The sequence below is a fragment of the Hyperolius riggenbachi genome, chromosome 4, assembly GCF_040937935.1.
Source record: "Hyperolius riggenbachi isolate aHypRig1 chromosome 4, aHypRig1.pri, whole genome shotgun sequence".
Classification (NCBI taxonomy): Eukaryota; Metazoa; Chordata; class Amphibia; order Anura; family Hyperoliidae; genus Hyperolius; species Hyperolius riggenbachi.
Genome location: NC_090649.1, coordinates 379,210,609 through 379,225,418, shown reverse-complemented (window position 1 = coordinate 379,225,418; position 14,810 = coordinate 379,210,609). Strand labels below are relative to the sequence as shown.

At 41.2% G+C, this 14,810-nt stretch overlaps 1 protein-coding gene across 13 annotated transcripts in view; it reads right to left on the bottom strand.

Moving 5' to 3' along the window:
- Positions 1-14,810, bottom strand: part of UTRN (utrophin) — an 863,547-nt gene that overhangs the window by 15,154 nt on the left and 833,583 nt on the right. For all 13 annotated transcript variants that reach the window (XM_068232090.1, XM_068232089.1, XM_068232092.1 and 10 more), the window contains 3 exons: positions 13,026-13,184; positions 10,357-10,600; positions 2,102-2,210 (listed from right to left, as the gene is read on the bottom strand). In XM_068232090.1, coding sequence (XP_068088191.1) covers positions 2,102-2,210; positions 10,357-10,600; positions 13,026-13,184 — 512 coding nt within the window. The remainder of the gene's footprint in view (positions 1-2,101; positions 2,211-10,356; positions 10,601-13,025; positions 13,185-14,810) is intronic.

Here is a 14,810-nt window from a genome sequence, read left to right as displayed (position 1 = left end):
ACTTGCAAATGGTGTTCTTTAACACTAAAATTACCGGTACTTCTTGTGAAACAACAAAGCGTACTCCAAGATGGGGCTGACTGAATGAAGGAGTCTGCTTTATAGCTGTGCTTTACTAGGTCTGTTATCTCACTTGGACTAGACCTCTGATGAAATAATAGGTTTTATTTGGGTTATCTATAACTTCTAATGATGTATCTCTACCTTGTTTTTTTAAGTTGAAGCTCAGTCCAGTTCGCTTCATTCTTTAACAGAGTGTCATACACATTGCGATTATAAAAAAATGTGCCTTTTAAGTGAACCTGAGATCTAATAAAATAAATAAATTACACATACCAGCCTCCTTTTTGCTGATCGGTCCCACGCCGTCTTCCTCCGCTGCTTGGATCTTCTGCTAGAGGTCCTGGTAATTCCTACAGTTGGGGCGTACTGCGCATGCACGGCTCGGCTGTGCATGCGCCCCCATCACATTTCCGTCACTGAGGAGTTCTGTGCTTGAGCAGTACTACTGAGTAGGAATAGAACACTCCCGGCTGCGGGATCACATCAGGGGAACGTGCATGGCCAGACTGCGGCGACTGGCCCAGACTTGCAAAGATAACAGGGCTTTTACCAGACGATCCAGGAGGGGGAGTAGGATGGCGAAGGACAGACCAATCTGAAGGGGGCTGAAGGAAGCCCAGGTATGTATAATTTCTTTCTTTTATTAGATCTTAGGTATAATTTAAAATTACTTTGGTTAAACGTTAAGTTTAATTATTAATGCAAGGTTGCCACTGTAAACTGTTGGTGTTGTCTAGATCCTTTTTAGTAACAGCCTGCACCTTCTCATTCTTTTTTTCTTTGTTAAACTCTCACGTAGTCAGGTATGTTATTTTTATCTGCAGAGACACAGTACACAACATGGGGGCTAGGTTTCACTGCAATATGTGTCATATCTCCTTAGTGACTGAAATTCAATGAAAGGCTGTCGGTCACTGAGGAGGCTTAAAGAGAACCCGAGGTGGGTTCTAAGAACGCTAATTGCACACAGAGTCTGGGTCTGCATATACTGCCCAGCCTCTGCTGCTATACTAATCCTCCCCCCACAGGCCCCCTGTGCTCTGCTTATCCCCCATAAATCATACGCCGAGCTGTCGACACGCAGCGTGTCGCAGCCGGCTGTTTACCTTCCATCTGTCACTCTCGTCACTCCCCCGCCTCCTCCATAGCTCCGGTCCCCGCCCGCGTCCCTTCCCTCCAATCAGCAGGGAGGGAAGGGACGCGGGCGGGGACCGGCGCTATGGAGGAGGTGGGGGAGTGGCAACAGTGACAGATAGAAGGTAAACAGCCGGCTGTGTGTTGACAGCTTGGCGTATGATTTATGGGGGGCACAGCAGAGTGCAGGGGGGCCTGTGGGGGGATCAGTATAGCAACAGAGGCTGGGCAGTATATGCAGACCCAGCCTCTGTGTGCTAATTCGTGTTCTTAGAACCCACCTCGGGTCATCTTTAACTGTGATGAGAACTGCAGCCAAATAACCCCTCCAGACCAAGTCTGCCAGGGACAAGGAAGAGGAGGATGTGCAAGGACGCTGTTTTTGCAATATGATACAAATATCACTATTTTGTTTTAGAAAATGCAGGTACGGAACATGATTATGCACTAGGGCCATAACATTTTTGCAGGAGCCCAGGCGTTTACAAATCACAGATCAATTAGTTATATTTGAAGCTGCTCTTCATCTTCAGCTACCATTCTAATAGGAAACTGCACACCTGCTGGGAAGAGTTAGATGACCTTCATCTTGTTCGTAATGCAATATTGAAAATGGCATTTCCAAAGCACCAAATCTGAGGTTGTATAAGATTTTTCATATCTTTGTCCTGACCCTTGTTTTGATCTGAAAACAAATCATCCTTATATTCTTCTGAACACCTCTGACACATGAATTACCCATATGAAAGAGCAATCCAAAAGGTCCGCACATTCAATAGAAGCAAGGTTGTTTATTCACCTTAAATGCCAGATGTCCATTCAAATAACCAACAAACGTTTCAGGGCCACTGTGGGTCCCCATTTGTCAAGGTTTTTAACAGAATAGTATGAAAGTGCCTCTCACCTGTCTGTCGAAATTGTGAACTGTAGTGTTGGTCAGCTATATATCGTGGGGCGGGGGGCTGTGGCATGACAGACACCGAGACTCCATTCACCCTGGATTCTGAGTCAGGCTGTAAGATACGGAAAATAAAGGAAGTCACTTAAATTTCAATGTAAGTTAAATAGATCCACTCTTTTAGAGCAACTGATTTACCACCTCCAGCATTAAAATAATGCAGAAAGTGGTGAAAGTACAGCAGTACTGCCATAAAATTACACCAGCTTTACCACATGCACCCTCCAGAGTCTCTATTCCAAGCAATGTAATGTGGCACCTTGGAGGTGGCAAAGTGAAAGCAGTTATCTTAGAAGTGACTGAAAGCTTTCCCCTTAATAAGTAGTTTAGTGACACTCATGCTGTTAAAGTGAAAGTGGCTGGCACAACAAAACCGATTAGAGCAATTACAGTGATTTTTTTTTAAGATTAAATGCTGAGCAACAATAACATCCCACAAACCAAGTTGTGATTTGTTCTGCAATGTATTCAATCATTCTCTTAGCTACATTTGTTGCAAACTAACACCTGTACATGACTAAGGCCTCGTTTCCATCTATGCGCTTCTGTCCGCTTTTCAGCAACATGTATCAATCTGTAACATTGATGTGCTGATAAAAAGTGGACAGAAACGGATAGAAGCGCACTAAGTGGAAACAAGGCCTTATCCTGTTTCTGGACAACATATGTTAAAGAGAACCCGAGGTGTGTTTAAAGAATGTTATCTGCATACAGAGGCTGGATCTGCCTATACAGTCCAGCCTCTGTTGCTATCCCAAACCCCACTAAGGTCCCCCTGCACTCTGCAATCCCTCATAAATCACAGCCGTGCTGTGAGGCTGTGTTTACATCTGTACTGTCAGTCTCAGCTGCTCCCCCGCCTCCTGCAAAGCTCCGGTCCCTGCCCCCGTCCCTTCCCTCCAATCAGCAGGGAGGGAAGGGATGCAGGCGGGGACTGGAGTTCTGCAGGAGGCGGGGAGAGCAGCAGACTGACACTATAGAGATAAACACAGCCAGCTCTGACAAGCTGTTTGTCAGCAGCGTGGCTGTGATTTATGAGGGATTGCAGAGTGCAGGGGGACCTTAGGGGGGTTTGGGATAGCAACAGAGGCTGGGCTGTATAGGCAGATCCAGCCTCTGTATGCAGATAATATTCTTCAAACCCACCTCGGGTTCTCTTTAACAACAATAATGATGGTTATGTCTAGGAGAACTCATAGAGAAGTATATGCCTTGTCTGATCAGTTGATAGGTTTGCAAAGCTGTGATCACATCCTGCTTCAGCAAATCATCATGACTAGCACATTAGAAATGTACATATCTATCATCTGACCACACTGATCACATGCTTCTTCAGGAGTTCTCCTAGACATGGCCATCACTATACAACAATATGATCTGGATGATAAGATTAGTTCAACTTCCTGGCCTATTAGCTTTCAGTGACTGGAATGATCACATGCAATAAAACATATGGCGCACCTTTGCCCCACTAATGTCTTTATGCAGTTGCCAATCCTGCAATTACTGATGCAAATGGTTTACATGCGTTTTGAGAGTCAGTAAATGCAGGTAAAAACTAAATATGACTTGAGAGAAGGTATAAGTATACTGTACATAAGCCATGCTAGGGTCAGTAACAGCCCAATCCAGCAAGAGATTCATCCCTTTTCATTTAGAAATATATTTGGTGCTAGTGGTTGATACATCACTTAACTCTACTCAATATCAATCAAATTTCAGCAAGAATCTTATCAAGAACTGATTTAGCTTCTGCACCATGGGCTATGTATAACTCAATGCAGTTTAGCATTTAAAGAGAGTCTGAAGCCATTAAAAATACTTCTTTTTACTGGCTATTTACATTAAGTAATATGATCAGGTCTTATTACCACCCAAATTCTGCTGCAATATTTCACAATTTTACAGGTCATGGATTTTGCTGCCCGGGGTGACAGAGTAGCTCTGCCTCTACTGGAGTCAATCTCTGCGGATCTCCACCTCTCCCCGCCCCTCTCAGTGAAAGAAGACTGAGAGGAATGGGGAGAGGCGGCGATCGGCGGAGATTGACTCCAGTAGAGGCAGAGCTAAAGTGTAAAGCTCTGCCTCTACCAGGAAGCACTCCCCGATTTTTGCCCCGGGGATTTGGGGAGTATAAAGACCTCGTTCTGCTGTGGGAATGTGGCCTTTCAGCACTGCTCATATTGCTTAACATAAATAGTCAGTAAAAAGAAGTAATTATTTTGGCTTTAGATTCTCTTTAAAGCCAAAAAGTCACTTGAAGGTTCCACCTAGTCTCAGTTACAGCTACTATTCAGACCAAGGGACTCTAATCTCATACTACAGACACATACATTTTAGGGTGTCATTTTTTTAAAAGTACATTTATTTTCATTTTAGGATACCCTTGGGCTAAACTATCAAGGCAAACCTATTTGCTCTGCAAAATACACTAGTCAATGTATTTGTTTGAAAGCATTAAATGTAATATTTTTGAGAATTAACAATTAAAGGGACTTTCAGTTTCATTACTACAAATATGAAAAGAACACTGAAAGGCCAACATGCCCTCTTCAATGGACCTCACGCCACCGCTCCAGATGTATACCCATTGAGCTCTGTATTAAAAATGCCACCCTAACACTGGATAGATCATTTCTTTACCATCAACATAGTTCTGTGTGGCATTGTTTCCACAAGGTGTTATAAACATTCCTTTGAGATTCTTTCTGGTTCTTGTTGACATGACTGAATAATGCAATATGTGCATATTATGAGCTGCACATTCATAATTCAAATCTCCATTGTAGCTCGTCCCAAACCACCACCAGCCTGGAATGTTGCCATGAGGCAGGCCTAGAATGTTACTAATCACCATACTGGGTCCATGGATTCATGCTGCTTAATCTGGCATCTGCGTGCCTCTACAGAAGTCACAACAGGCTATTTTTCCATTCTGTAACTATCCAGTATTTATGAGCCTGGGCGTGATAAAACCCAATGTTCTCATTCTGACATACTACCGAGTTACCAAAGCCTTTCTATTAGTTAAGCCTGTCTTGCCATATTACTTCTGACCTCTACCGTCAACAAGGTGTATCTGTGCACTGACCTGACAGTCACTGGATGTTTTACAGTTTAGTTTTGAGTCAGTGACAGAATGTTCCCCATGATCCACAACTACACAGGTTTATCAGTTCCAATTGTCACCTACAGTGCAGCTACTTATTGTAGCTGAGACAAATAGGACATTGTTCTACAAAATCCCTTTAGGCTGCTTACACACTAAGACGATGTTCACACAGCCCACGTTGCGTTACATGTAACGCTGCACGTTCTCCAGAAAGTGCAGCATGCTACGGCGTTACAGCGGCTATAGCCGCATTAGACTGTTTGCACATGCGCAGTGGGGGGCGGAGAGGAGGCGGGGAGAGCCAGCTACAGTAGCCGCGCACATGGCTACTTAATATTTACTGCACTGGCGCTGATTGGCCGGCGGGACCACGTGATGCGGAGTGTCTCGCTCCGCATCACGTGGTCCCGCTGGCCAATCAGCGCCTCTTTGGGAGACATTATAGGAATCGAGCCGCCTAACGCGGCTCACTCTACCGTCCTCACTTCCAGCACCATACGTTGTGTTAGGTGCACGTTATGCGACCTTAACGTAGCACCTAACGCAACGTCTTGGTGTGCAAGTAGCCTTAATGGACATGGACAGATTTTTTTTTCCTTTCTGTCTTTCTTTTGTCTTTCAAGACATGCACACAATAAGAGTTATATTTGTAGAACACAAATACATATTCCAGAGGAAAATAAAAAGACATGGAAAATTTCCATGTACAGTAAAGTGTAAGTCTCCTTTAGGTCTCAAGTTCTCCTTCTCACTTTCCCTTTTCAATAGGAATGGAAGTAGCTGAATAATGTAGCCATCAGCTACAGAGAACACTTTATTTCAGCTTAAAATTCTTTTCTTAACAATGCCGGGTAAAAAAAAAAAATCAGTTGGGAAATTTAGCCTTGTGGTTCTTTTTTCTCTTTTATACAACTCATTAAATTTTGCCAACATTAACTTAAGAAGCGGTTTTCATGCCAAGGAAATGTCCCTTTGGAACTCCTGCACTTAAAATGCAAAATTGTAATATTTGCACATGAATCCCTGCAATGAATAAAACATACCATAAAAATACACATTTTGCAAGGCAGATATTGACTCTAGAACAGAATTCTGGGCTGCTAAATAGTTAGACTTTCAACAAAGCATCATATACCACTTATAAAAATAAATATTAACGCCTTCATTGCCATGGCAACAAAACACTTATAAAATCACATAAATATGGTATACATTGGCCTGTGGCAAAATACAGTTTGTTAAAGGGAAAAAAATTGTTCTGTAAGGTAATTTAATTACCCTGAAAAAAACAAGATTTATAAAAAGGGGCACAAAGAAATAACAATGCCTGCAGATGCTGAACTGCATGTGATGCATCCTAACCAGGGGTACAGCCAACACTAAGAAATGGCTATCACTGAACATCCATTTATTTTAATTGCCTGTAATGCAACAAAAATTGCAATGCAACATGCATTAGAAATACAGGTACATTAGTTTTGTAGCTAATATGACCCTGCATCCTAAAATTTGACCGTTTCTGGGAAATTGACAGGAGATGACACAATACCATGTACAACAGAGGAGACACAAATGCTGAATTCATCTGTTACCAAGGTTTCTCTGATAACTGAATGCCTGATAATACAAAGACAAACCTGAATAACAGAAGAAACCAGACTCTACCCCATTGAATATGATCAAAGCTACGTGTACACTTTAGATCAGGTGTCAGGAACCTTTTTGGCTGAGAGAGCCATAAACGCCACATATTTTAAAATGTATTTATGTGAGTGCCATACAATATGTTTTCAACTGGGACAGTATGGCTCACATCCATGTTGCCATGGTGAAGTGTATACAGTTGATCCACCGCGCAGCAGAAGTGTCAGCCATGTCTTAAGCTTTTTTGGGGTTTCAGCAATGTCAGCAATTTCCCTGAGAGCCAGACAGGAGAAATACCGACTAACAGCTTCTACAATTAGCTAACTGACTTGGGGGGGTGATTCACTTTGTAGGACCAGATCCCTGCACTTTGGCCCAATAGGCTGCCTGTCAAGTGACCTGACAGGGCCGAGAGTGGGACAATTGGAGCAGTTGTTAGTTTTGAGGTAGAGCGAGTAATTTAGTAGTAAGTAAGTTAGTAGTGCGAGTAAGTTAGTAGTGCATGCTACAGCAGTAGTGTGCCTACTTTGAAAATTTTACTTGCACTGCCACACTAAGCTGCGCTGTTTGAGCAGTGTAGCTTAGTTAATCAACCCCTACTGATTTGTATGTGAGCCAGATGCAGCCATCAAAAGAGCCACATCTGGCTCCCGAGCCATAGGTTCCCTACCCCTGCTTTAGATTGTCCTTGTAATAAGGTTTGTAAAGGTGTTCTGCCCTCTTCATCAGTGATTCAGTTGATGGTCTCTGGCCCCCTATGCTTCCTGCAGGAACTTTCTTTATAGTGGTGAGCGAGAACAGTTTTGCAAAAGCAGCTATGAAGCAGGAAGTGTCAGCAGGATGGAAAGCAGCATGCAGCGCTTTGGCACGAGGCAGCTACACAGGTAAGTCAACCCTGTCTGCTGTGGTCCACGCACCTCTCACACACCCGGATAAATTTCTTTGAGTGCAAATCCTGCATCCTCCCCTTCCCTTCTCCTGTGCAGCTAGGTGCCATGTATCATCTGCGTACAACATCTGTGACTAAACTGCCAGCTGAAGTGATCACTAACAAAGTGCCATGTTTATTTTGGGACACAGAATCATTGAAGTTACAAAATAAAACTGCATACAGTACAGTCTCAGTTATCAGGCACCGTCAGGGATTATCTAATGCTGAATAAGTGTGCTTTCTGGTTGCTGGTTAAAAATAAGCCAAGCTAATACAGTACCACACCCCACTGAATACACATACCATAAACTCTCTATTAAATGTTAAAATACTGTAATTTAAGTATATTAACTGTTGTGGAGCAGTGGAACCCAGTCTTGAAGCACAACAGAGCACAGAAACAGCCTAAAAAGTTGGCCTTCACCACTGTGACTACTGCTGGTGATTTGTTCTGGTTGATCGAGACTGCTGGTTAGTACAGTTATAAATAACCAGGACTCTGCTGTACTTATTATTGGATATTATTGTAATACAGCATACAACATGCTTATGAGGACCTCAGTTGTGGTTTCAACCAAACTATCAATCTGCAAACGATCAAAAAAAAAAAGTATTACTCACACGCAAGAAGGAGTGGTGATAGACTGATGGCCTTGTAGCTTTGTACAGCATTGATTGGCACAAAGCCAGCGGGAATGGTTTAGTTGACTCTTAAACAGACTTCTGCGGAGGTTTGTTTAAAAATAATTACTGCTAGGCACTTAAAGAGGAACTCCAGTGAAAATAATGTAATAAAAAAGTGCTTCATTTTTACAATAATTATGTATAAATGATTTAGTCAGTGTTTGTCCATTGTAAAATCTTCCCTCTCCCTGATTTACATTCTGTCATACTGCAGGCAGGTGATGAAGTAGATGCTGCTTGCTTTTTTGGGCAGTTGGAAACAGCTGTAAACAGCTATTTCCCACAATGCAATATGGTTCACAGACAGGAAACTGCCAAGACCATGGTCCTCATAGTTTCCTGTGGCAGGGGTTTCACCACAATATCAGACATACAGTGCCCCCTGATGATCTGTTTGTGAAAAGGAAAAGATTTCTCATGGGAAAGGGGGTATCAGCTACTGATTGGGATGAAGTTCAATTCTTAGTAACGGTTTCTCTTTAAACACTTAATGTACTTAACCACTTCAGCCTTCAGTCCTTTTCACTTTATGCATCCGAGCAATGTTCACCTCCCATTCATTAGCCTATAACCTTATCACTACTTATCACAATGAACTGATCTATGTCTCGTTTTTTCCGCCACCAATTAGGCTTTCTTTGGTGGGTACATTTTGCTAGGAGCCACTTTACTGTAAATGCATTTTAACAGGAAGAATAGGGAAAAAACGGAAAAAAATGCATTATTTCTCAGTTTTCGGCCATTATAGTTTTAAAATAATACATGCCTCCTCAATTAAAAGTCACGTATTGTATGTGCCCATTTCTCCCGGTTATTACACCGTTTAACTTATGTCCCTATCACAATGTATGGCGACAATATTTTACTTGGAAATAAAAGTGCCTTTTTTTCCGTTTTGCATCCATCACTATTTACAAGCTTATAATTAAAAAAAAAATAGAAATATTTCATGTTTACATAGATATTTAAAAAGTTTAGACCCTTAGGTAAATATTTATGTGGTTTTTGTTTTTTTTTTAATTGTAAATTTTTTTTTTTATTATTAAACATTTTATGTGGGTATTTTTGGGAGGGTGGGATGCAAATCAATTTTTTTTTGTACATATTTGTCTATTTTTTATTTTTTTTTTTTGCATTTTCATGCAGTTAGCTTTTTGGCCACAATATGGCAGCCATGAGTTTATTTATAATGACGTCACTCTAAGCATAACACGGGCGCTTAGAGTGACGTCGGGGGAAATAGGAACAGAAAAACCTCAGCTTCCTTGCAAAGCTGACGGTTTTTCTCGGGGGGAGAGCAATCAGTGATCGGGCACCATAGCCCGATTCACTGATTGCCTGGCTAGCGAACCGCGGGCCGGGAGTGCGCGTGCATGCGCGCGATCGGCCGCGGGGGCGCGCGGCAGCGCACATGGCCTCCTGGGCGTAGCTAGTACGTCCAGGAGGCCAAAGTAGTTAAAGATGACTTTATAAAAAGCAGCTCCTGTTTTTTCCCCTCTGTTTTCATAATCTCCTTTTAAATGTGTACAAATAGACATTCATGGCTGTGTTGTGTCTTTATGAATAGAAGCAGTTGGAACAATACTGATTACATGGCATATGTATGATTTGGGGTCATCTTGTTCACATGGCTTAGCCTCCTAATGTAATACAGCAAAAGCATACAGCTGATTTAACCACTGCTGCAGGAGTAGCACTTCTTTATTTTTGGTTTAGGTTTATGTTTGTGTCATTACTGATATGTAATTTGGATCTGCGCATATCATAGTTTTATGAGAAATGTTCACAGTGACATGATACAGTAAAAATAGTTTGGGTGCGCTATGATACCTGTTCTAATAACTGGCGTAGTCGGTGAAGTTGGGATTCCAGCTGCTTGTTATGGTCCTCCAGTATCTGCATCCTGGCCTCCAGTCGGCCTTTGTGTTGTCTGAGCAGTTTTGCTTCAGCAATGAGTTCTGCATCTTCGGATGTGTGCTGTAGGGATGCCACAGAGTCAGGAGGAGAAGATGGAGGAGTCAGTCCTCTTCTTAAGTGCTGTGCTTTTAGCTGTTCATATTCAATGTTCAAATTCCTGCAAAACCATGTCATTGTTTAAAAAAATAACACAATCTATATTGATAGCTTTTTTGACTAAAGATCAAGTGTAATTAAACACACATTTGAAGGACAACCATCGTGAATATTTTTAACATGAAAAAAATGGTAATCCTTATTATAAATAGGCACCAATTCTCCAAGAGAACTTGTGGGTTCCACTGGTTACTCAGAAGTGATACAAGGAAGCATTATTATTATTTATTCATTTATATAGCGCCAACAACTTCCATAGTGCTGAGATGGTCCCTGCCATTGCGAGCTTGCAATCTAGAGGGTAGTGGGGTGAAGACACTAGGGGAGTAGATAAAAGTGTTAGTGGATGTCATGAGGCAGTGAGCCTCAAATTTCATTCCTCAATGAGTGAACCTCAACAGCGACGCACTTTTTGTTTTTATAATAATGTCTAATAAAACGCGCTAGAGATTAGAAAAGCTACAAAGTAAAAATGAGTGCCCTTACATTGTCTATTTTGCCTATCAGAAACTTGCAGTCAACTTATGTCAGTATTTTAAAAACCGCTTGCCCTACATCCCTGAAAACTGCACTTGACTTGAGCTTCCAGGGACATACATAGGTGCATATACCTTTCTGTTTACGAGTAGCACGCACCCGCAGTGTCAAACCGCAGTGCACAGATTGGTGAATGGGAACATATGTTCCCAAAGCCAATCTAAGTGTCTAATGTATAAATGATCACTGTTGTAATGAGCAACAGTGATCATTCAATTGTAAGAAAATGAGCAAACCTGTCACTTCTGCTGGCTGGAACGCGGCTGGAACTGCGCTCTAATCAGACAGGAGACTATGTGGGAACATCTAGTGGCCAAATAAATATTTCAACAAAAATAATACAAAAGTAGGGTCTCTGTCATCCAGCACCTACAGGGATTGTTAAATGCCACATAAATGTGGTTTCTGATTGCTTAAGAGCTACTATTAAAAATAGGCCTAACTACTAATGTACTATACCTTATACTATATCCACACCATAAACTCTGTATGAATGTTAAAATTAAATGTAATTAAAAACAAATGAAGACAAATAAAGACAAACTTAATTTAGAACACCTTTATTATTGTATAACATACTGTAAAAATAGCTTTGCACATCTTTTCTGGTTAACTAATTGAAAGTGTACTGTATTCACTTCTGAAGCAGGATTGTACATACTGTATTTCTACTTTGGCTTTTAGTAGTCACATCCATCCAATAATACCACCTCCTACCTTGCCTATTATTATGCAGTCATGATGGTAGTCAGGTGTCTGCATTAACCTCCTGAATTAACCTCCTGTCGCCTTCTAATGTAAACAGTGCTATATCAGAGATGCTCAGAAAATGTGTGAATTACACAGGTAATTCAATTTTAAGAGTTTGGAGAAAGCAAGATGATAGCCCTTATGAAAGTGAGACAACACATTGTGCAGCTCTGAAAAGCAAGGTTAGATGGCAATGCGGCTTAGTAAAGCAAAGTTATGTAGATATGTAGGACATGGCAAATATGAGACAGAGAGAAGGAAGTTTAGTTCTGGTTTGCTCTAATGGTGTTCTCAGCTTTCTCGAACAGTGATGGTGAGGAGAAGACACAAAACACACAGACACCTATAGGCCTTCCCCTCAGCACTGTACCTTCAACACTGAGAACAACAATTCGTGTAGACTGCCCTGACCACAGCTCTCCAGTCTACAGTGGCTCTCCAAAGCCCCTCTAATTCTCAGTTTATCCACTGCAATATATGCACGCATGCAATCACATCATTACTTAAAGCATGTTGTAACGCTAAGGGCACTTGCACCCCAAACTCTCTCTCAGTCTAGTCATGTGGGGACAGTCCAGGTGCAATGTCACACGGGAAAGGGCAAGGCTAGAGCAGTCCTTCAGCCTGGCAACCCCCCATGGCATTGGTACCAGAGGGAGGAGACACAGGCAAAATAAATGTTATTTTAAACTTGATTATGTAATTTTAACCTATAAACAACCTATTTGCTTGCTAAACAGCACAACAGTGGGATGAGTCTATACATGTTGTAATGCTTGTTATAACTCGCAACATGCTTATAATTTTAATGGCTATAGAAAAAGATCAATAATGTAATAGAACATCTGTTGAAATGTGCAATAGCTGTCATGTTAGACATGGTTGCAAAACACCGCCGTCAGTGAGCTTATGAGAGATCTCTGAAACCAGGAAACTCACATAGCCACAAGAAAGCCATGCCCTGGTAATGGTTGAGTATGAAGTCAGTACATTCAAGCTAGTGGCCTTCCAGATGTAGCTTGAAATCACTATGATACTACAGCGTGCCTGCAGTGTTGTAATTTCTGGATCTGAAGATACACTTGTATATGGCAGTATGTAATGAGTGGGAAATATTGGTAGTAAGTAATTCCCGTTACCTCTGTTCCTCCTCCAGATCTGCTATGATCCGCTCTAACTCTCCTCGTTCTTCTCGTTCTACTGACTTCAGGATCTGAGCAGGACTTTGTGGTTGACCTAAGGGTGATTCTCCTCCCAAAGTATGGCAGTACTGCTGAATAAGAGCGTGTTCATCATCTCTGCAAATGTCAAAAAAAGAATCAGTAATAAATATGTATACTTACATCTGATATAATTCAAGGTAAAAACTGGTACCAAATATTTTTATCACTTGCCAAAAACTGATCCATTGCAGTTTGTGTCGATATATACTACAATTGTGATGCTCAGTTGGGCAGGATAGGCCTGTGGGTTTCAAATTCCAAGTGGCATCAAGCTCAAAGAGTTTTGCTAATGGTACATATTATGTAATACAGTGTAACATTTCAAGTATTACTCTAGGGTAGACATTTTTTCCAAGCATTCAGATTTACACATAAAAGCAGGAAACCCCCATATACCTTAAAAAATATGTATTTCCTTCATAAATTCCTTACAGATTAAACTGTGAACATACACTGCCTGTGGCTTTTCTTATTTACCCATGTATATCCAAACCAATAAAGGTAATTTCAAACTAATACTTTTTCATGTACTAGAGATTTTGGTACTAGAAAAATCTTCCATTCAAAAAGGGTAAAGCATTACATACCGAGACTCTTACATGAGCAAATACTCTAAGTCAACAAAAGCTGCATTCAAACGTTAGGTTAAACTCAGCCAAGGCTGTCAATAAAGACACACACAATAAAGACATAGAAACAACAATCACGTGTGTATCCTGCATACAGGATCTATCTGTTGTTAACTTAAGATCCAGCATACTTGATTTCTGAGGCTCGACCGACCCCTGAGCATACTGTTCTCTCCATTCACCCTGTCCACTGGAAGCCACTCTGTTGTGTACCATGCATCCTCCCTCTGACCCCTTTCATCTTAACAGAACTTGCTGCTAGCCTACAGGCTGGTTACAAGTCTGTACAGATTCTGCCTGGAATTGTCACCAAGGAGACTATGTCCTGAGCCCATATGCAATTCCCTTTTTCTCCTGACTTTTCACCTAGGTGATCTTTTTACACCTTGTCATAAAATGCATTTAAACCACTAGCAAGCAAGAAAATACTCAGAATAATCTTGATAGTACTTTTTCACCAACATTTGGGTACTTTTTCAATTGTAAAATGCTGAAAAGTTATTTAAAGAGAAGATGAAAATGATCTCCTAGGAGATAGCAGGTAAAAAATGTAATTGCATATGGGCCCTGATCTCTTCCGGTTGACAGTCTAGTACGTATGTATGGGGCTAAAGAGTCTGGCAAATTTATGCTCGTTATGTTGATGTTATAGTTGAAGTTGTGTATTGTCTGCCTTGAACCAAGAGATTTATCTGCACATTTAAGAATCCAGATATCTCTTCTGTCACTTCATTTGAATTTAACACATTCCTTGTTATATGGAACATCTTCTATACACAAAAACGTGTCCAGTTGAAACTACCCCATGTTCTCTTTCCCTAAAAGTATGCAAGCTGGATTACCTTTCTGAGTAAAATGAATAGTTATAAACAAGTCTCACATTATGAGTCTCACTTTGGGCATGTTAGGGAGAACCTGCAAACACTTTCCTGTTTAAAGGGGAATACAGTACTGTACTCTGCAAGTTATCACAGACTCATCTACAGGTCTATTTACTTTAGACCTGTGTCTGTTACTACTAGTTCTTGACCCTTTATAAATGAAAGGCAAACATTACAATATTGTCACACAG